The 23,804-nt window shown below is 37.9% G+C and overlaps 1 protein-coding gene across 4 annotated transcripts in view; it reads right to left on the reverse strand.

Annotated features, from left to right (window-relative positions):
* TSEN15 (tRNA splicing endonuclease subunit 15) overlaps positions 1-20,622 on the reverse strand; it is a 185,903-nt gene extending 165,281 nt beyond the window's left edge. For 3 of the 4 annotated variants that reach the window (XR_006591898.1, XR_006591897.1, XR_002739135.2), the window contains exons 1-3: positions 20,453-20,622; positions 17,566-17,647; positions 17,187-17,322 (exon numbers count right to left, since the gene is read on the reverse strand). Coding sequence is in view for 1 of the 4 variants with exons in the window: in XM_023247552.2 (XP_023103320.1) it covers positions 17,187-17,322; positions 17,566-17,647; positions 20,453-20,575 (341 nt within the window). In the remaining 3 variants the exon portion in view is untranslated. The remainder of the gene's footprint in view (positions 1-17,186; positions 17,323-17,565; positions 17,648-20,452) is intronic. The other variant, XM_023247552.2, reaches the window with a different exon arrangement.
* Between the last annotated feature and the right edge of the window lie 3,182 nt (positions 20,623-23,804).

The raw sequence follows: 23,804 nt of genomic DNA on the forward strand, positions 1-23,804 counted from the left end.
CCTTCAGTGACATATGTAGCACTTTAGGATTAAATCTTATAACTAAGAACATCTTTTCAAACATCCTAAAAAAGGAGCTCAGTTATTTTTAGTAACCTTTTACTCCACCATTAATGTAACTCCTTTCCTCAAGACACTAAGGAAAAAGAAGGGTTGAAAGGTGGTTGGTGCGCAATGAGGATATAAACGAAAAAGAATTTAACTAAGAAGTAAGGAAGCTATTCATAGCACTGGCTGAGTGCCTCTTCAGACCTGTGAGTGTTCTCTATTTGCAGATGCATATTATAGTTACAGTAAAAAGTGTGGGAAACAGTGATAAACCTTGCAAATGGATGGATTTTTCAGACATTCTAATTTTCTTTGGAAACTCTTGGAAGGTTGCTTGTAGCGTATCTTTATGTTCTTTATAATGTTACTTAGCAAGTCTCTGCTGCAGGAACTGAGTAGTCTGAGAGTTCATTCATTCATTCATTCATTCACGCATTCAACAAACACTTAATTAAGACCAAGTACTACCTAGACACTGGGGCAATAGCAACAAAAAGAGCAAAGTTCCTGCTTTCATGGATGTTATTTTCTAGTGGAGGAAGGAAGATAGGAAACAATCAAAGACTACCAAATATATAATACATTGAGTAGCAATAAATGTGGTAAGTGTTCTAAAGGAGGACTACTTTATCGGCTGCAATTGTAGAGCGGGTGATAGATTACACCAGAGTAAGGACAGTGTAGCACAAGTGGGGAGAAATGACAGATTTGGAATATACTTTTAAGACAGAACTGCCAGAATTTGTTGATGTATTAATTTGGGGTATGAGAATTAGGTGGACTAAAACTAGTAAGAGATTATAGCAAGGTTACAGGATACAAAGTTAATATAGAAAAGTCAAGTAAGTGCTTTCTTATATACCAGCAATGAACAACTATAATCTGAAATAAAAAGGACAACATCATTTATACTTGCATAAAATAGGCATAAACCTAACAAAAATATGTACAGGATCTATATAAGGAAAACTATAAAACTCTGATGAAAGAAATCAAAGGAAATCTAAATAAATAGACAGTCTATGTTCCTGGATAGGAAGGCTCAATATTGTTAACATGACAATTCTTCCGAAAGAGAGCTACAGATCTCAAGCCCAAACAAAGCTTTAACAAATTATTTTGTGGATATGGACAAACTGTTTCTAAAGTTTATATGGAAAGGCAAAAGACCTAGAATAACATAAGACTGAAGAAGATCAAAGTGAGAGGACTGACTTACCCAACTTCAAGACTTATAAAGCTATAGTAAATTAAGACCATGTTGTATAGGTGAAGGAATAAACAAATAGGTTAATGGACTAGAATAAAGAGCCCAGAACTGACCCACAAAAATCCAGTCAACTGATCTTTGACAAAAGAGCAAAAAGCAAGTCAATAGAGAAAGAACGGTCTTTTCAACAAATGGTGCTGGAACAATTGACTATCAACATAGAAAGAAAATGAATCTAGATACGCTCCCTACACTTTTCACCAAAATTAACTCAAAGATGATCATAGATCTAAATGTAGAACACTAAATCATAAAACTTGTAGAAGACAATATAAGAGGGAATCTAAGTGACCTTGGAATTTGCAATGAGTTTTTTAAAATTTTATTTTAAATTTTATTTTTATTTATTTTGAGAGAGAGAGATAGAGAACAAGAAGGGGAGGGGCAGAGAGAGAGGGAAACAGAATCCCAAGCAGGCTCTGCACTATTAGTGGGGCTTGAACTCACGAACCATGAGATCATGACCTGAGCCAAAATTAAGAGTCGGACACTCAACCAACTGAACCACCCATACCAACTGAGCCCCTGGTGATGAGTTTTTAGATACAACACCAAAAGTGTGACCCACAAAAGAAAAAATTACTTAGTTGGGCTCTGTTAAAATTTAAAACTTCTGTTATGCAAAAGACACTATTAAAAAAATGAAAAAACAAGCCACACGGTGGGAGAAAATATTGGCAAAACACGTGTTTGACAAAAGGACTCGTATCCAAAATACATAAACCCTTAAAACTCAACAAAAAGAAAAACAACCAGACCAAATAAAAAAAAAAAAGGTGGGCAAAAGATCTAAACAGGCATTTCACCAAAAAAGATACACAGGTGGCACATAAACATATGAAAGATGCTCAATATCATATGTCATTGGGAAACTGCAAATTTAAAAACACAAGATACTACTTATGCACCTATGAGCATAGCTAAAACTCAAAACACAAAAAATGCCATGGTGGCAAGGATGCATATTGCTAAGTGAAAGAAGCCAATAGGAAAAGGCTACATACTGTGTAATTTCACCTATACAGCATCCTGGGAAAGGCAAAACTATAGAGAAATTAAAAGTTCAGGGGCTGCCAGGGGTTCAGGGTAGGGTAAGGGATGAATACATGGAACATAGGGGATTTTTAGGGTGGTGAAACTACTCTGTATGTAATGGTGGACACATGGCATTATGAATGTGTCAAAATCAAAAGAAATGTTCAATAAAGAGTAAACCCTAATGTAAACCATGGGATTTAGTTAAAATAATGTATCAATATGGGTTCATTAATTATAACAAATGCACCACACTAATGCAAGATGTTAAAAATAACACTAATAAACACTGCATTGGGCTGGGGCTTATATGGGAAACCTCTGTACTATCTGTTCAATTGTTCTGTAAATCTAAAATTATTCTCAAAACTAAAGTCTATCTATACAGAGAACAGCTCCAAGGGTTTTGGCCTGAGCTTCAGAATGAATAGAGTTGCCACTGACAGACTTGGGGAAAACTGCAGAAGGACCAGTCCAGGTGACAAATTGAGTTCTTTCTGGACATGTTATTTGAGGTACCTTTTAGATCTCAGTGGTGATATCAAAAAGGCAGTCAAACATGGAGAGTTTGAATTGGAGACATAAATTTGGGGGTCCTCAGTATATCAATGATATTTAAAACTGGAACCAGATGAGGTTTTCTAGGGAGTGAGTATGAGGAAGAGAAAAGCTCAGAGATCTAAGCCTTAGAGCATTTTAACATGTAGAGGCCAGAAACCTGAAAAAGTTCAGCACAGGAGGCAAAGAAATGGCAAGTGATGGAGAGTTATTAACCTCTTCAAATCCCCAAGTTATATTCTGCACTAATAGCCTATCATTTCCTATCTCTTCAGATGTGTGTATTTTAATTGGAGTCTTTAGAGAGAATGGAAACAAACATTACAATTCCTAATATTCTCATTCAAATAATTTCCCACCTTTGTGTCAGGATATACCTGTGTCTCTCAAAGGCCTCAAAGAGGCAAAACCCCTGCTCTAACTTTCTCTTGTCTTTGGATTCCATTCTGCCTCTCTTGATCTACTACTGCTTACCTGGAGGGTGGTTACTTTTCTCATATTCTGTCTGTCTCTCCTTCCCCCCCACTTCTTCCTCATTCTTCCAACCCTCATATCTCTCACATCACACACATACACAAATACACACGCACGCACGCCCTTGTTCTAGGGCTTTCCCACCAGTTGCAGACAGGTACTCCTTCTGCCGTTACTAATACTCTGTCATAATAAACCATTTGCAATTTTCAGGCTCTCGGTCTTCAATACCTGGCTCATGATGTTACTTCTGCCAGGAACTTGCCTTCCTATCCCCATTCCATATGACACGCCTACACATATTTCAAACAACTGGTCTTGCAAGAACGTTCTCAGACTCCCCCACCTCCCACACCCTCAGCCGAGGCTGGATCTTCTCCCTCTGCAGTCTTCCTCAGTGCCGTGTACACACCTCTCATTACATCTCTCACACTGGATATAAACGCCTGTCCGTCTCAGCTCTAGACTGTGAGCATCATGAGGGCAAGGTCTGTGATATTTTGTACCCCTTACGTCCAGTACATAACAGGCACCCGGTAAATGAATAGAAAACCTAGAAAATACTGCCTTTTTAAGTACCTCTAAAGGCAAAACCTGCTTCTACTTTGCTCTAGTCTATAATTACATTTATGTTCATTATACTTAATGTTAAATAAAACTATAATTATATACATTTTTAACATTTTTACTAAAATGTACATTATTTTGGTATAAGAACAATAAATAAAATATTAATTTTTCCCTACACATCTCAGTGTTTTAAAATATGGGTTCTTTTTCTTCTCCCAATAAAAACACTGACATAACATATTTAAAGATAAATGTTTGGTCCATTTTTATTATCTGGGTTACTGCTGTGAAAACACATAAACAGCTAATATTTCTAAAGTAATCATGTTCTTTAAAAAGGGAAAATTACTATCAATAGTTTTTAAACAGAATTATTTAAAAGCTGTATTAATTCTAACAGAGAAAAAAGAACTGCAGCTTTTTTGATTCAATGTTGGAAGAAAGGTGAGTGCATTCTTTTGAAAACAATGTAGGGGCCCCTGGGTGGCTCAGCCGGTTGAGGGTCCGACTTTGGCTCAGGTCATGATCTCATGGCTCATGAGTTCGAGCCCCGCATTGGGCTCTGTGCTCACAGCTCAAGCCTGGCGCCTGCTTCAGATTCTGTGTCTCCCTCTCTCTCTCTGCCCTCTCCCTCTCACAATCTCTCTCTCTCTCTTTCTCTCTCTCTCAAAAATAAAGATTTTTTAAAAAATATTTTTAAAAAGAAAATAATGTTGTACTAAACAGGTTGATAGGGCTTAATAAGCTGAGCATCAAATTTAAAAAAATCACAGACTACAAATCCTAATTTTGGCTCTGACACTCATTTCTATGTGTAATGAATTGTTTTCACCTCTCTTACCACATAAATTCCCTTAACTGTACCAGGATCAAGGATCTTGACGGAAGAGTGTTGATGAAACCAAATGACTACAGTTCTTAGACTGTTAGCCTTACAGCTGCTGAACTAGCAGATGCCCAATTTGGTATACGGAATGCTGAACCTTTTTCTAAGTTTCTAGAGTAATATTCAGATTGGAAGGTACTAAGAAAGAGAACATTCAGAAACATTTTCTCTCAGATAAAATGGCTGACGGTACCCATTTTAGAGAGGTTATCAATCACCATAAATCAAAATAAATGCCACTAATTTGTGGGAGTGGAGGGATGAAATGGCCGCTGGAAAATCTATCCTCACACGAGCTATCCACTATCCTCTGGACCAAGAGGAGAGGACCGTTTATAATTTAGTCAGGTTTCAAAAGGATGAATGATTAATTCATATTACTAAGCAAGGAATTACAATTCTTTGTAATATAAGAAATCTACAGATCGTTTCAAAAAACAGTATCTTAACTATCCTTGGTTTTCATAATTGCACAAAATACTTCACTCAGCTTTTTTTTAAACTTATAATATCCATAAACACAGATAAGCATAAAATATGGCAACTGTGGTTTCAGTTTTCAGCACATCTCTCATATTTTACTGAAGAAACTAAATTGACATTGAAATTGGGAGATGACACAGGCTCTCTCAGAAAAGAAAACTCATAGTTCAAAAACAAAAAAACAGGCACCTGGCTGGCTCAGTCAGTAGAGCATGTGGGGTTGTGAGTTCAAGCCCCACACTGGATATGGAGCTTACTTTAAAAAAAAAAAAAAAAAAAAACTTGAAAAAAAACTTTTCCTCATAATTTGCTATGTGTCCTGGTGTAAATTAATCAAGATACTTTCACACTGGGGCACCTGGGTGGTTTAGTCGGTTAAGTGTCTGACTTTGGCTCAGGTCATGATCCCAGAGTTCATGGGTTCGAGCCCTGCGCCGGGCTCTGTGCTGACAGCTCAGAGCCTGGAGCCAGTTTTGGATTCTGTGTCTCCCTCTCTCTCTGCCCCTCCTCTGCTCGTGCTCTGTCTCTCTTGCTCAAAAATAAATAAACATTTAAAAAAGAAAAGCTAGTTTCACATTTACAGCTACCTATAATACTACTACAGAAACCTGTCACACCATTGTCCTAACTTTGTTATAATATACTTCTCCCATTTAGGAACATTCAACAAATATCAGTGGCCAAAGAGAAGCTAATCAAACTATTCGACTTCATTTGCTACCGTAGCACTGAAAAAGGTCTCTGGCTTTCATTAGGATTCCTCTGGTTACCTCATCTTTAAATTCATCAGATCTCTTTGACCTCAGTGAATTCATTAATATGATTTTATACCATTGCTGAGTCTGTGGAAACTCTACTCAGAACATTTGCTGTCATTTACCAATCTTGCTACATGGATTCCTAGATTCACTTTAGTAAGAAATAACGTGGAGTACTTCCCATCTGCATATACCATCCAAATATATAACTTAATATAGTATTTTAAAATGTAAGCTAAAAACCATTCTACAGTAGCTTTAAGAGGTATTTTTAGATGAGAGAAAAAGGAGATGTATCCTTTCCTGAAAGAGACACAAACAACCTCCTACTCCATCAGCATAATTTTCCCACTACGTAGTCGGATGCGGGCACTTTACCAATTCTACTTCCCCACTGGAGATCAGCAATTAGTATTGAATCAATATTTTCACAAGGGACTATTATACACAAGACCTTCTGAGACTTGAAATATACATCAAAGTGTTTTAACTATAGACATATATCATACATAACTGCTTTACAGAAATTACAGGTCGCAAAGTGTACTTTTGCTCAAAGTAATGCATTTACCCACTTCCACTCAAATACACATTCACTCTTGCAAGAAACTGTGTAAATTAAATCATGTCCAAAGCCTGGGAAAACAATTAGGAAATGGATAAAAAAAAACTGTTCAGGCATTCTTATAAATTCACACAGATAAAACATTAGATATTGACTAGAGCTGTTAACTTTTAAGGTGTCAGTAAATATATATATACACCAAAAATAAATAATGGAAAGAATAAGCTATGCAAATACCCATGCTACTCTGCACTCAGTGGTTAGGGAGCAAAGTACCTACTGAAGTGATTTTAAGAGATACAGTGAGATTGTTCATTATCATCACTGGGGAAAGGCTTTATAACTAAGTTGTCGTTACCTATGTAAATGATAGACTTTGGGCCAGTTTTACAAACAACAGACTCCAAAATTTAGGATGTAAATAAAGGAGACAGCTTATCATGCCTTCTACGCTATATGTCATTTGTAGACAGCATGGGCTTACACCTCCAGCAAATTACTAACTCCTCTGGCTCTCATGCTTTGTATACTACCCAGATTCCCTACTAATAAAAATGTGATTTAATGTTTTTGAGGGATACAGAGCATACACACATACACACACATGCATGCATACCATCAATCAAGCAGCTAAGCAGCATAGTTTAGGATAGTGATTTACAATTGGGTGTGCTCAGGTTGATTGTGCAATGTGTGACAAGTAATTTGTTTCTAACAATAAAGTACCAAAGTTGGCAGGTTATGATTCAATATAAAATTAAATAATCATCATTCTCATCCATTTACATTCCACCATGCTTTCCTAAGTGAGAGTCAAAGAGAGAAGTCAGCATCAAGAAGTCCTGGGAACAATACAGGACCAAAGCCTATAATACTCATACTATGTGTCTATGCAGCAATCCAACAAAAGTGAACTGGAATAGTGAGTCGAAACAACTATAATAACAAAGGTTAAAACCACCAGCAAAAGCTAAGCACTAAGTATCGATAGTTACTAAGATCACACAGAGACGTAACCAGACATTATATGCCTACCAATGAAAGAACAGACCACCAGCTATAGTCTTACTAATGTGATCAAATTAAATCTATAAACCCTCTGGTTGCAGCTGCCACTCTGCAGCAAACACAGAGGACAGGGAAACATGTTGCAATGCACCATGAGTGAGCAATTAGCAAACCCAGACTATTCTTTAACAGGAAAATTGCTAAGAAAAGAAAGGGATAGAGGCAGAACCAATACATCAGGGCTAGTAAGCTACTGGTCTGTGAGCCAAATCTGAACTTCTGTTTTTGTAAATAAAGTTATATAAGAACACGGCCACACCCACTTGTTTATGTATTTTTTTAAATTTTTTTTTCAACGTTTATTTATTTTTAGGACAGAGAGAGACAGAGCATGAACGGGGGAGGGGCAGAGAGAGAGGGGGACACAGAATCGGAAACAGGTTCCAGGCTCCGAGCCATCAGCCCAGAGCCTGACGCGGGGCTCGAACTCACGGACCGCGAGATCGTGACCTGGCTGAAGTCGGACGCTTAACCGACTGCGCCACCCAGGCGCCCCCAACTTGTTTATGTATTGTCCGTGGCTGCTTTCACACTAACATGGCAGAGCTGATGAGTTGTGACAGAGACAAAAGAGCCTGTGAAACTAACAGCCTTTGCCATCCAGAGCTTTATGGAAAAAGTGTGCCAATCTCTGCTGCAGATTAATGGAGATTTATAAGATACAAAAAAAATTTAATGGGCAAAATTCATGAGACACAAAGAACTCTACAAATTTATTTGCAGAGATAAAGTTGATTTTAAATTTTATATGGAAAATAAAAGGACTAGTATAGCAAAAAAAAAAAAAACTTTGAAAAAGAACAAAGTTGAAAGACTTACACTACGTGATTTCAAGTCTTTCTATAAAGCTACAGTAATCAAGACAGTGTGACACTGACATAAGGACAGACACACAGAGCATAGCACAGACTAGAGAGTCCAGAAAGAGAAGCACACACACGGTCAACTGAGTTTCAACACAGGTGTCACAGTAATTAAATCACACTGAACAACAGGACATGCATTTGCAAAAACAAAAAAAGAAAAAAAGAATCTTGACTCTTAGCTCACACCACATATAAAATTCAACTCAAAATTAACCACGGACCTAAAAGTAAAAACTAAAACTGTAAAATTTCAAAAGAAAACATAATTGAAAATTTTATGACTGTGGGTTAATAAGCACACACTTCTTACACAGAACCCAAAAATGACAAACTGTAAAAGAAAATAAAAAGATTAAATTGAACATCAATCAAAATTAAAACCTCTGTTCCTGTAAAGAAATTAGTAAAAGTCATAGACTAAAAGAAAATATTTTCAAAACAAATATTTGATAAAAGAATTGCATCTAGAACACATAAAGAACTCTTACAATTTATGAAGAACACAATACAACCTTTAAAATTTAAGCAATAGATTTAAGCTGATACTTGACAAAGAAGAGGTATGGGTGGCAAATATGTACATGAAAAGATGCTCAGCATCATTAGTCATTAGGGAAATACAAATTTAAAGCCACAATGAGATATCACTACTTAATTGAATGGCTAAAGTTAAATAAACTGATCATCCAAATGGTTAAAACTAAATAAACTGATCATCCAAAATGATCACCCAACTGGAACTTTTATACTTTGCTGGTGAGTATAGAAAGTAACACAGTCACTTTGGAAAATAGTTTGGCAGTTTCTCATAAAATTAAAAATATATTTACCATATGAACTAGTTAGTAATTCAATGCCTAAATGTTTACTCCAGAAAACTGAAAGCATATGTCTACACAAAGACCTATATGAGAATATGTACAGTGTTTTCATCCATAAAAGCCCCAAACTAGAAACAATCCAAATGCCCAACAACTGGCACCTGGATAAACAAATGGTGGTGCATCCACAGAATGGAACACTACTCAGCAATAAAAAGGGGCACACTACTTTAGACAACAGCATGGAAGAATCTCCAAAGCATTATGCTAAGGGACGGAAGCATGACACAAAGGTTATGATTCCATTGATATGACATTCTGGAAAAGACAAAACCGTAGGGATTGATGACAGAGGAACATGAGGGAAGTTTGGGGAGAATTGTGTATTGGTTACATGACTATACATTCATTAAAAACTCACAGGTCTATTTCCCTAAAATGAGTGATTTTTACAATATATAAATTTTACCTCAGTAAGATTGACTTTAAAAAAGGCACAACTATACTACAGGGAAACACAAGGAAATTATTACTATAAAACTATGAATAACAGCTACTTTTGTGGGAAGGAGAGGGTTATGCTTGGAACAAAGCACATGGAAGGGGTTTGGGGATAGCTGAAAAGAGTTCTATTTCTTTGCTTGATGGTAGTTACAAGGATTCAAGATGTTTGCTATATAACTCAATCTATACATTTTTATTGTGCAGTTTTCTGTATCTGGTTTTATTTTACAACAAAGATTTAAGACAAGAAACAATGTGTTGGCAGGGATATGGAGGAAAGGGAACACTTGTGCACTGTTGGTGGGAATGTAAACTGGTGCAAACAGTATGGAAGACAGTATGGAGGTTCCTCAAAAAATTAAAAATAAATACCATATGACCCAGTAATTCCACTACTGGGTATTTACCCAAAGAAAATGAAAATACTAATTCAAAAAGATATATGCACCCCTAGGTTTACTGCAGCATTATTTACAATAGCCAAGATATGGGGTAACCCAAGTGTCCATCAATAGCTGAATGGGTAAAGATGTGTGTGTGTGTGTGTGTGTGTGTGTGTGTGTGTATACATACATCATATATATGTAATATAAATGATGGAACATTACTCAGCCATAAAAAAAGAATGAAATATTGGCATTCACAACAACATGGATGAACCCAGAAGATATTATGCTAAATGAAGCAAGTCAGAAAAAGATAAAAACCACATGAATTCACTTAAATGTAGAATCTAAAAAACAAAACAACAAACAGACATAAACCCCGAAATAGACTCATAAGTAGAGAACAAACCGGTGGTTGCCAGAGAGAAATGGGTGGAGGGTAGGCAAAATAGGTGAAAGGGATTGCAAACTTCCAGTAATAAAATAAATAAGCCATGAGGATGAAAAGTATAACATCAAGAATACAGTCAATAATTATATAACTTTGTATGGTGACACATGGTAACTACATTTACCGTGGTGAACATCTTATAATGTATATAACTGTCAAATCACTACGTTATACTAACATAATACTATATGTACTATACTTCAATAAAAAAAAACACCAATAAAATAGAAAGAACTCTAATAGCTATGAGACTTCGCTGCCTACTATGAAACCTTGGTTCAACTCACTTAATCCTTCATTATCTTTTGGAAACAGCAGAGTATAAATAAAGATACGTTTTTAACCTCAGCTTTTTATATGTGAAATTGGGATAAAATACGTTCTCTATATACTATTTAGAATTTTAATACTGATGAAATGAGAGTATACTTAGGAATATACTTTGAAATATTGTAATGTCTACAATGCAAAATACTCTAACAACCACAAGTTATAATCTACAGTATCACTCCCCCTGCTTAAAGCCCTTCAGTGACACCATCCATCTGGCAGCAAGTTTTACAGTGTTCTTTGTGGAACCTAGGACTCAACAGACATGCTTCAGGGTCAGGGACTCATGTACATTGCACAAATTGTGCCTTGCACAAGAATGCCTGATGCAACCAGGTCTGAAATCCGGCTTATGCTGCTTGCCAAGCCTTAAGTCCTGGTGAAGAGACTTTTGTCAGTCCAGGAGGAGTATCTCTAATTCAAAGGCACTCTCTGAGCTAGGTGTAGCCCTATTCAAAGACTCCCCCATAAGTTAATACCTTCTTTTTTGTCAAACAGTAACAATGTGCACTGTCTGAAAAGCTTCTGCATAGTTAAGACAAACCTCCAATGAGCACATCTTAGGTTTCTCTTTCCCTGGCTACAAATGGAGTTGAGCCATTTGAGTTCCTTTTCTGTGACTTATCTGTTTCTGTCCATGTTTTTTGTTGGGTTGTTTTTCCTGGAGTCACATAAGTTATTCATATACTATGAATTTGTCAGTTATGTGTCAGTAAATGTCTTCTCCTACTCATGAAAACTTACATATTATGAGACTATAAACCAATAGCCTTTTTTTGTAGTTTTGAACTTTATTTTTTTTTAATATTATTTATTGTCAAGTTGGCTAACATACAGCGTATGCAGGAGCAATTTACTAACAACCAGTAAAAGGGAAGGTGTAAATGCTAGAAGTCCCAGCCATTCTACCTCTAGACTTTCACCAGAGAAACTCTCATACACGACAACAAAGATATACTTATGAGGCTCTTTATTACAGTACAACCTTTGATAGCAAAAAATTGAAATCAGTGATGGCTTTCATAATCTAGGTAACCTTTTCCGCCTCATTTCCCATACTTCCCTATTTTCTCATGAGTTCTATTTACTCATTTCTTCATCAGCTACCTTATCCAACATTATTAAGCATCTACTCTGAACCAGACACCACGCATACAGCCAGGCAATCATGCTTAATTACTTGCAGTTGTCCTGCTAAAACATGGCCTCTTACCACCTTCAAGAGGTTTTTCCTGTCCTTCCTCTGGATCCTGCTACAACCTTCTATAAAGTACTCTTCCGTACTCGTACTCCATTATCCTTGTTATTCAATTACGTAACAATAAAGTAAGTTGAAACAGTCCCAAATTACACATTTAATGAAATCTCAGAACAAAGGAGAATTGTTTTTATTAGATTCCATCAAACAATTACCAAAAAATGAAATAAAACTTATTTTCCACGCCAACATTTAGCGCTAGAACACTATTTTTAAGGAGATGTCTTAAGTACCATCTGATCTCATTTACATGTGGAATCTTAAAAAAAAAAAAAAAAAGTCCCTAGATACAGAGAACAGATTGGTGGTTGTCAGAGGCAGGGGGTAGGCAGTAGACAAAATGGGTTGAGGGAGTCAAAAGGTACAGGGTTCCGATAAAATAAATAAATTATGGGGATATAATGTATAGCACGGCAACCACAGTTTATACTACTATGTTGCATATTTGAAAATGGCTAAGAGAGTAGATCACAAAAGTTCTCATTACAAGAAAACAAATTCTGTAAACTACATAGGGTGACAGATCTTGACTAGGCTTATTGTGATCATTTCACAATATATACAAATACCAAATCATTATATTGTACTTCTGAAAGCTAATATGATGTTGTATGTCACTTATACCAAAAAAGGGAGTTGTCTTGATTAACATGGTATCCCCAGTAATTAGATCACTGCCTGACACATAACACTCAATAAATATTTGGTAAGTAAAGACTAAAAAGCCTCAGCAATATTATATGACAAATAATGATGTTTAAAAATAAACACAGTGATTTATTATTGAGAAAAGTAAGAGCTGTTAGCTCTCTTATATATATTTTTATGGTGAGCTACCCTCACAAGGCCCTACCCAAATACTTTTTGGACATATCTCAATGAATTTCTTACCTATGCGAGGCTGCCAAAGATTTAAAGCCAACAATTTTCTCCTCTATGTTACTAATGAAGGAAAATTCCTACATTAACCACAAATGTCGGAAATTACAGCATTACTGTTAGATACATAACATTTTATATATAAAGCATTCATGGAAGTAAAAACAGATAAAAGTATGCCTACTACCTAAAATATCATTCCTGCTAAAGACCGAGGAACCATACCAAACACACATTCTCTCATTCACACACACAAATCTTTATTTGTTAAAAAGTTATTTGCATACTTTGAGTTGAGAAAATTTTATGCCATAAAAGGCATAATAAATCTAATAGGTGCTGAGCCTCATTTATGCTGTTTTCTATATTATTATTCTACTGCATAATATAACTATGAATATTTATATAAAAACCAATATACAAAGACTTAAGCCCTCTGGGTTATTAAATGCAAGAGTGTAAGAATGGCTTACTAAGTTATCCTTTCAACTAATTCTATTTAAGAAGAAAACAAGCTTTATGCAATAAAGCTGGAAAATCAATAATCATCAGTTGGCAAGAACTAGAAATTAATAGGACTCAAATTTGTACCTCTAGACTTATGAAATCATTTTGATTCAAATAGACTACTGATTTTATTTTTTAGGATTAAGTTCAGGTTAATTAAAAATGGTAGTTCCTTGTCCAAACAAATAATATAACAATAATACTAGATAACATAGTATTTGTTGCAATAACTAAAAGACACAGAGGGGGAGTTTTAAGGAATGAATTATTAAGTCTTTTAGATATAGAAAGGTTTGGAAATCATGCTAGTGAAAAATACCAAGTATCAGTGATCAAATTTGATGTCAACTCTATCAACTATTTGTGATCCAAACACACACAAAAATCTCACAATAAAGGGCCTCTAAGAGAAAGGTGTGAATAGCCTGATATATCAAAACACAATTCTCATAATGAATTATACAAAGCCATACAAAAATACTAATAGAAATCTAAAAATTAGTGTAGTACAGTTTCATGGAATATAACAATAAAAATAACCAATTATAATAGCTTTGATTTAGAAGGGATCTTACATATTATCTATGGATAATCTAGACCCCTCAATAAAGGACAAAGAAACTGAAACCCAGAGAAATTAGGTATGTCACCAACCATCAAACAAAATATTAAGTGTCAGTGCCAAGACAGAACCCAGGTCTTAAGGTTTTAGTCCAGTGCTCTTTTTACCTCGATCATAGTGAACTAGAAAAAACAGGTATTTATCAAAGTCCTTCATGTTGGAATTTAAGGTGCTATGCCATCTTCCACGCTTAATACACCTACCCAAATATAGCTATGTTTTTATTTGTCCTTTCTTCCTGACTCACAAGCTCAGAAGCTAGGACCCTCCTCCTTTAGTTCAATATTGATCTCAACTATTTCCTTGAATCCATCCCTTCCCATCTGTCAAGAATCTTGCTCCATGATGGGTGCCTGGGTGGCTCAGTCGCTTAAGTGTCCGACTTAAGGTCATGATCTCACAGTTCATGGATTCCATCCCCGCAATGGGCTCTATGCTAACAGCTCAGAGGCTGAAGTCTGTTTTGAATTTGTGTCTCCCTCTCTCGGCCCCTCCCCATTTCACACTCTGTCTCTCTCTCTCAAAAATAAACATTAAAAAAAAATTTTTTTTAAAGAATTTTACTCTATCAATAATTTTTTTACTCTTCTATTTTCAGCCTTTCTGAATGACAGTTCACAGGACAGCTGGCTTCCCTCAGAACAGGAAAGAGAGACAGAGTGCCCAAGATAGAAGCCATGGTCATTTGTAATGTCATCTTAGAAGTAACATCCCGTTGTTTCTGTCTCATTTTATTTGTTACAAGCAAGTCAATAAGCACAGACCACACTCAAGGACAGGGAATTACACAAGGGTGTGACTACCGGAGTACAGGAAGCCAGGTTAGAAGGTGCCTGCTACAGCTTCTAAAGGAAAAAAGCAGGAAGGGGAAACTTGATAACCAGATACCAGGACTTCTGAAGCAGAAATTACGAAAATGTGGCACTGGCACAAGCATAGGTATATTGACAAATGGAATATAAAGAGAGCCCAGAAACAAGCCAATGTACAGATGGAGCTTTGGAAAATGACAGAGGTGATATGTCAGGTAATGCGGAAAGAAGGGACTATTCAGCAAATGGAAGTAGAAAAAAATGATTATCCACATGAAAATAAAGTTCCTCCAGTAACCCTCTGTTTGTTCTCCATATTTAAGAGTCTCTTATGTTTTGTCCCCCTCCCTGTTTTTATATTATTTTTGTTTCCCTTCCCCCTTATGTTCATCTGTTTTGTCTCTTAAATTCCTCATATGAGTGAAGTCATATGATATTTGTCTAGAAAGGAAATATTTCTTAACCCAGACACAAAGACATTGATTATTAAAAATATATAATATGATTATATTCAAATTAAGAACTGTTATTCATCAAAAAAATACCTGAAAACAGATTTAAAAACCGGGAAACAACCAAAATGATTATTATCAAGAATATATAAAGAACTCCTACAAGTCAATGAGAAAACTACAAATAATCCAATAGGCAAAGGATATGAACAGGAATTTCTCAAGAAAGGAAAAAATAAATATATAAATAAATGTTCATTATCAGAGATCAGAAAAATGCAAATGAACACTACCATGAGATAACTCATTCAACTGGCAAAAATCTTAAAATCTGACAATATTAAATGTCAGAGACAATACTACTCCAAAATATCTTGTTTACATTGCAGGCAGAAAGTGAAGTGAGGCAGCCACTTTGGAAAACAGTTTGAAATTATCCCTTAAAGTTGAACATTACAACACTCCATCATCAGGAGGGTGGATGTGAAAACTATGGTACCATCACACGATGGAATATAATACACATACAGAACAATGGGTGAATTTCAGCAGTATAATATAGAGTGCATAAAGTCAGCCTCAAAAGATTACATGCCCTTTATATAAGGCATATATATATGCCTTTTTCTGGGAAACAGAGAAGGAGGAGACCCACAAAGTTAGCTCTAAGTTACTGCCAAGAATCTAGTTTTGTTTTGGGAGGTTGATTTGGAGAATGTGTCATGAAATAAAGATATGTTTTCCAACTATGTGTAACTAAGATTTTTTAAAAAGGTTCCAGAAATGCATGACACTTTCTTTGATTTCAACTTGCAGGTTAATCACACTCTTCCCCAACATCTAAAGCAAATATTACCCATACCAATTATTATGGTATATCTTAAAATATCTGTGTTTCAACTGTAAGGTCTTGCCTCCTTATAAGAATGAAGACATTTTGGCCACTCTGACTTTTGTAGCAACGTGGATGGAACTGGAGAGTGTGATGCTAAGTGAAATAAGCCATACAGAGAAAGACAGATACCATATGGTTTCACTCTTATGTGGATCCTGAGAAACTTAACAGGAACCCATGGGGGAGGGGAAGGAAAAAAAAAAAAAAAAGAGGTTAGAGTGGGAGAGAACCAAAGCATAAGAGACTGTTAAAAACTGAGAACAAACTGAGGGTTGATGGGGGGTGGGAGGGAGGAGAGGGTGGGTGATGAGTATTGAGGAGGGCACCTTTTGGGATGAGCACTGGATGTTGTATGGAAACCAATTTGTCAATAAATTTCATATATACAAAAAAATAAATAAATAAAAATAAATGCTAAAGACATTTAAAAAAAAAAAGAATGAAGACATTTTCTGTTTCCTTAAGGACAGTATTTCTAACATATATATTCCTTCTCTGAAAAAGTACTGACCATACAATAAGTGCTAAATACTTGTTAAATGTTCATATTTAACTCAGTCCTCAAATAGCCCAGAGTAAAGCTATGATCCCTGTACCCTATATTCCTTTAAAAATATTTACTATTGTGAATTTAATGATTCCTGGTGGAAAGGAAACAACCTGATAAAGACCAAAATCACCCGCCTACCTGTTATGGCTGAGGGAAGCACTGATGGGTGTAGGCACCACAGTCTGTAATCCTTCTCCTTCTATCTCAGTACCGACAAGGCAGATGAGCTGTAGATCTGGTAAGCCCACACAATTTACTTCATGCCAACTTTTACCTGAAAGTACATCATTGAATGGACAATAATGTTAATCAAAAATAAAAGATAAAATTCTAAACTTCCACCTAATACTCTGCTGAGCAAACATCACCCATAATATTATCTTCTCTTCACTTTCTAGTATTTTCTGTTACCCAGTAATTCCCAAAGTATATGAATGAAGAAATGCCATAGCCCAACCCAACCCTCCAGCCCCCCCACCACAGGCCCAACAACAAAACAATAAAACAAATAACTTACTCTCCATGAGGTCCAGGTAAACCAAGAATGCTATGTAAACTTGGCTGGCATCTCCTATATCTAATTCCATCATTTCTAAATACTGGAAATGAAAATGTATTTGTCAGAGAGGCGAGAATGTCTTAATATTTTCTTTCACTTGATCAATTACTCATTACACATATACAAAAAAGTAGAAGACTTTCTTCTAGGTATAGTGCAAGTTAGAAGGCAATTAATACCTGATCCCCATCTCTAAAAAAAAAAAAACCCTGAAATTGTTAAGGCAAACACATGCACACTTGCAACTGTTAGGCAAATAAGAACTCATGACAGTAAGTGATGAAAAACCAGTGTGTAGAATAAAAAAGAAACCATGACACAAGTCAGAGCTCTACTCAGGTGGATCAGTTCATGAATGTTCATGGCAGAGATGGATACAAGTTGGGCCCTGAAAGGCAGATATGATTTGAGGAAATAGAGAAGTCAGGGTAACAGTGTGAATAATCACACACAGGTGGGAATAAGCCACACATACTCAAGCGCCTCTAAAGAAACCTATCTGCCAAGAATAGAGACTTTAAAAAAAATCATTAAATGTTTATTTTGAGAAAAAGAGAGAGAGAGAGAGAGGTAGAGTGAGTGTGAGTGAAGGAGGGGCAGAGAGAGAGGGAGACAGAATCCCAAGCAGGGTCCACTCTGTTAGAGCAGAGCCTGATGTGGAGCTTGAACTCATGAACCATGGGAGTCAAAATCAAGAGTCAGACACTGAACCGACTGAGCCACGCAGGCGCCCCAAAACATTTTTTAAATAGGATTTCTGTTGCAGCATGTTTGTGGAAGCCACTATTTCCATGGTCTCTGTTTGCCTGTGAAGAAAGTCTGCTAAAATACCACTCCCACTCCGTTCAGACTTGCTGGTCAACGCTGGGGGAGCATTCTTCAGTGGGCTATGCCTGCAAGGGAAGCCTGAGGTTTTCCAACTATCCCAGTGACTCAGTGGGTGAGCAGGCCTAAAGTAGAGGTGAGGCATCGGCAGACCCACATGGGTATAAACTTTCAGTCCTTTCTCCGACTAGCTTTGTCCTAAGTGTGTACAGGTCCGGGAGAACAGGGGTTTTATTAGTTGTCCCCCTCATACCTCAGATGTGTTTGAAAATGACAATGAAAAGGTGACTGGAGACCAGGTTGCAAGGGTCTTGAGAGTCAAACCAAAAGTTTGAATTTTACCCATAAAGAAACACTGAGGATTTCTAAGCATGAGACCAATATAATGAAATTGATGTTGCATACTATATATATTTTATATATACTATATAGTACTTACTAAATGTTCAGTGCTTTACATTAACTGATTTAATCCGGTAATGACCCTCTAAAGTAAGTACTATTACTATCCCCATTTTACAGATGAGGAAACTGAGGAACAATGAGATTTGAAAACTTTCCCCTGGCCCCCCTCAAAAAATCACAAAGCTGGTGACATAACAGGTTTTCAGAGTCCGGCAGCTACTCAAAGTCTCAGGCAGAGAACTACTGGGTTCATGCTTCTTAAGGGTGTTATGATTATTCTTTTTTTTTTAATATAATTTATTGTCAAAATGGCTAACATACAAGGTATACAGTGTGCTCTTGGTTTTGGGGGTAGATTCCCGTGATTCATCACTTACATACAACACCCGGTGCTTAGTCCAACAAGTGCCCTCTCAATGCCCATCACCCATTTTCCCCTATCGTCCACCTTTCCAACCCTCGGTTTGTTCTCTGTATTTAAGAGTTTCTTATGGTTTGCCTCCCTCCCTCTCTGTATATATTTCTTCTCCTTCCCTTCCCCCACAGTCTTCTGTTCTCAAGATCCACATATGAGTGGATCAAGATCCACTCAAGTTTCTCAAGATCCACATATGAGTGAAAACATATGATATCTGTCTCTTTTTAGGGCACTGAGTAACATCTCCATGTTTGTTTTTCTCACCTTGACCAGGAATAAGGGGACAGAGGAGGAGGATAAAATCAAGAAAGAGAACATGAAAAGGGGTGAACTCTTTTCAGACTTCTATCTTCAAAAATGTTTCTTCCCTTGACTGTTTTTAGATAATTATCTATGACATACTGCTCCCCAGCAGAAGACTGCAATGGTACTAAAGTTACTAGACCCCTCTCTGAGATTCCTACAAAACCCCCATCTCCATTCACTGTCCGTTCATTGTTTGGGACATTACTGGTCCAAGGCAGCAATTTGCCAAACAGAAGCAAGCAAGGTGCTCTATCTTCTTTGCTGCTTTACCAAAAAATACACCCTTATTGTTAAGCAGTTTTGCTTTGGGGAAGTATTCAAATTTTAAAAGATATCAGAAAAATTAGGAATTCGCACTTCAGCAAAATCAACAACGGCACAGTCTGGGCTCAATGCTAAGTGCAAACGTAGCTGTGCCTAAGCTTTTATCTTCTTATGCATCCAAGGCTCGCAGACTGTTTTTGCTGTGGTTGTTGGGTTACTGCAAGGATTAAATGAGACGGTTCTCAGGAGGAGCCCTACGTTATTACTGGGCTCTGCCTTGAGAGGCGCTGGATTTAATGTCTTGCCCTGGAAAGGCTGGGGGGTGTGTGTGTGTGTGTCGGGGGTGGGGTGTCCGAGCAATAGTTCAACTCTGGCTGGGTGTGTGTGTGTGTGTGTGTGTGTGTGTGTCTCGGTGTGGGGTGTCAGAGCAATAGTTCAACTCACTGAAACCAACAAAAACAACAACTGGCTGCAACAGGCAGTGTGCACACGGGTCCCCCTCCGCGAGGTTCGCGCGCAAACTCGGCGCCAGGGCCCCCAAGGCCGTCGAGGGCCGAAGGGGCGGCGCGGCCTTCCACCTGGGGTAGGGGCCCGGACCGGCGCCCTGCTCCTCTCGCGCCTTCTGACCTTAGGGTGGGTGCCCATCCAGGCGTCCTCCGGGGCCCATGAGTGGGCGCCGCCGCCGCGAACGCCGCCTGGGCCCAAGCCGCTGCAGCCCGGCGTGGGCTCGGCACCGCCGCGCTCCTCCATGCCGGGCTGGGCGGCGAGCCGGTGGTGCACCGCGCCCCGCGCCCGGCCGGAAGCAGTGGCGCGCGCGGCTGGGTTCCGCTTCCCCGGCGCGCGCTGCCTCCTGGCGGAGGGGCGCAGATCCTCAGAGGAGGAAAGTTCCATCAGCCCCTCCCTCAGGCCAACAGAGCTAGCGCCTGATCAAATGCGCTCTATAGTTTCCCTCTGCGCTCACTCAAATCTGGGCAGATGCTTGGGGGAAGAAAGTTCAAGAATACCCTTAGCCCAGAAGCTCTTAATTCTCTTTACAGCAGAGCTATTTGCAGCCCCGTTGAGAAAGTGGGGAATACTTCAGGCCTCTTTGCCTTCAGCATTGGCTCCAGGGCTCCTTCTCCTGAGAAAAGAAGCCTCATTCATTGCCCTGTCATGTAAGTTTAAAGTGTGAAAGTCCATGAGATCTCTGTAGAAGAAAGTGGAAAGAAGAAAGACCAGACTGCCAAGGGCCATGTTTTTAGGCTGGATCCACCTTTCAGGATTAGAGGAGCAGAGCCTGAAGCATAGACTTGTTGAATGAGCCGTCAGAAAAGTAAGATGCAAAGCTTAGTGAGTATGTGACGTGGAAGCCAAGGATGAGGAGTTTCAGATAGGCAGAGTAGGACATTTTGAGCATTTATGGCTTTACTGTGAGTGAAATGGGGAGACACTGGAAGTTCCTGTTACGTTTGAACAGGATTCCTGTGACTGGGGTGTTGAGAATAGATCTTAGGGCGCAAGAGTAGAAAGAGGGACCTGTTAGGAGGCTGTGGGATTAATCAAGGTGACAGGTGACTCTGTAAGATTCAAAGTCCCAGGAGGGGATAAAATTCTGTTTTCAAACGCGACAAAGACCCTACTAGACCATCGCCCAGCAGAAAACATTTGTAAAACTTGTACATAGTGCTAAAAGCAACTACCTGGATATACTAAAATGTGAACAGAAGCTTGCTAACTCTGGTAGGAAGGGCAAGTTTGCTTGGAGAAGGGCAGATGAGGAACTATACAAGGAAGTTCCCCTTTCCTTGGCATTGAGCTTGAAGCTAAGTGCATTCCAGGAGTCAGGCTCAGCAGCATCAGGGGTACATGCAGAAAACGTCTCAGTTTTGTTTTGTTTTGTTTTGTCTGGTGAACCAGAAGGACGAAGCCAGGAAACAGTGATGAAAAGACTAGAAAAATCCTGGAACGGAATGAGCCAGAGAGGGGGGAATCCTCTAATTCTGCTCACATCTCTGACAGGTCCTTAACCACCAGAAACAGAATCACAGCAGTTCAGTTACACACGAAATGTCTGAACTGAGACCAGAGCTGCTCCCAAGAGACAGAGTTTACAGTTCAAATCCATGCAAGAAAATTACCTACAAAGAAAGTAACATTCATCATAGAAAAATAATAGAATCCAGACCCTCTACATTCTATCCTTCATCAAAGGGTGATTCAAAATTACTGACATACCAAAGTCAAAATGGATCCCATTTTTTAGTCTGACTCTGGGATGAATCACATGTTGAAACTGACAGATAAGGATTTTAAAGTAACTATTATTACTCTCCTCAATAAAGTAAAACAAAACATGTTTTCAGTAAATAAAATCTCGGGGGACAAAAATCTCATGAGAGAGACAGAAAGAGAGAAAAGAACCAAATGGGAATTCTAAAAATCAAAATTTCACAAATAAAAAACTTCACTGGGTAGGTTTAACAGCCAAATAGAAATCACAGAGGAAAAACTAAGGGAACTTGAAGGTAATCATCTAAGAAATCATTCAAGGTGAACAACAAGCAAAAGTCATTTAAAAAAATTTAACAGAGCCTCGGAGACCCGCTATATGACATCAAACAGTCCAGCATACATGTAAATGGACATACCAGAAGGAGAAAAGAAAGAGAATAAAGCAGTGAAACAATTAAAGAAAAAAAAAATTGCCCCAAATTTGATGAAAGAGAAATTTGCACATACAAGATGCTACGTGAATAACAAGTAAAATAAACCTGGCAAAGCCCATACTGAAATCAAACTGTTAAAAGCCACATGAGAAGCGTGACTGCATTAGAGAGAGAGATAGGGAGGGAAGGAGTGGAAAGGAAGTGAGGGAGGGAAACTGAGAGAAAGAAGAAAAGAAAACGATAAAAGAAAGCAATGCTTTCCATACAGGAAAAAGAAGAGCATCTATTCCTGATGTGAGGGAAAACCACACATCAGATTCATAAATTGCCCCGCAATGTATTGCATTTGAATGAGGCCATTAACCTTTATTTCCACAAAGCAGCTGCTAAGCCCCAAAGAAGCAAATGACACTGAAATTAGTAGGCTCCCTGAAGCACTGAACAGAGACACTAATTCAAGTAATTAGAAGTAAATCTCTCTGACTCCTAAAGATCCCAATCAGTTCCAATGATGGTATTTATAGAAGCATTAACAACATTTTGTTCCTAATAAGAGTAGAGGGGAAATTTTGTAAATCAGTAAGGAGATCCAGTGGAATTAGGTACCATGTGGACAAGGCTCAAACATCTTCAGGGGAAGATTTTCAGCTTAAGCTTAAGAAAAAAGGGAGTTAGGGAATCCATAAGGATGCAGAAAGAGCCATAGACAAAAAGCAACAGGCTAATGCTATCCTTTGGCAAAAAGAAGTTCTATACCTTAGAAAAAAACATGACATTTAAGCATGAATATTAAATGCTTTTAATTTTTTTTTTTTTTTTGAGAGAGAGAGAGAGCTCTCAAGCCAGGTAGAGGAGCAGAGTGAAAAAGAAAGAGAGAGAGAGAGAGAGAGAGAGAGAGAGAGAGAGAGAGAGAGAGAGAGAATCTTAAGCAGGCTCCACACGTGTGTGGAGCCCAACATAGGGCTTGATCCCATGATCCTGGGATCATGATCTGAGCAGAAATCAAGAGTTGGACACTCAACCAACTGAGCCACCCTGGTGCCCCTAAATGCTCTAATTTTTAATGTCATTGTCCAGTACAAAGAGTTGAAAACTGAAAATGGACTGTATCTTGGCCTCCATATTAAACAATAAAAACATACGTAATTCTTGGTAATTGGGAATGACTAAGACAGAAAACAAAGAATTTACGTCTGTAAACTTACTGTTTAAAGCACACAAAATGACTATGGTGGCCATCTAGAGTGAAATCCACCAGAGAACTGGTTAGAGTTTCAGCTTCTCATGGACTAAAGAATACCTCCTTTTACAAATGCTTCAATAGCTTACTATAT

This window comes from Felis catus, chromosome F1 (genome assembly GCF_018350175.1).
Source record: "Felis catus isolate Fca126 chromosome F1, F.catus_Fca126_mat1.0, whole genome shotgun sequence".
Classification (NCBI taxonomy): domain Eukaryota; kingdom Metazoa; phylum Chordata; class Mammalia; order Carnivora; family Felidae; genus Felis; species Felis catus.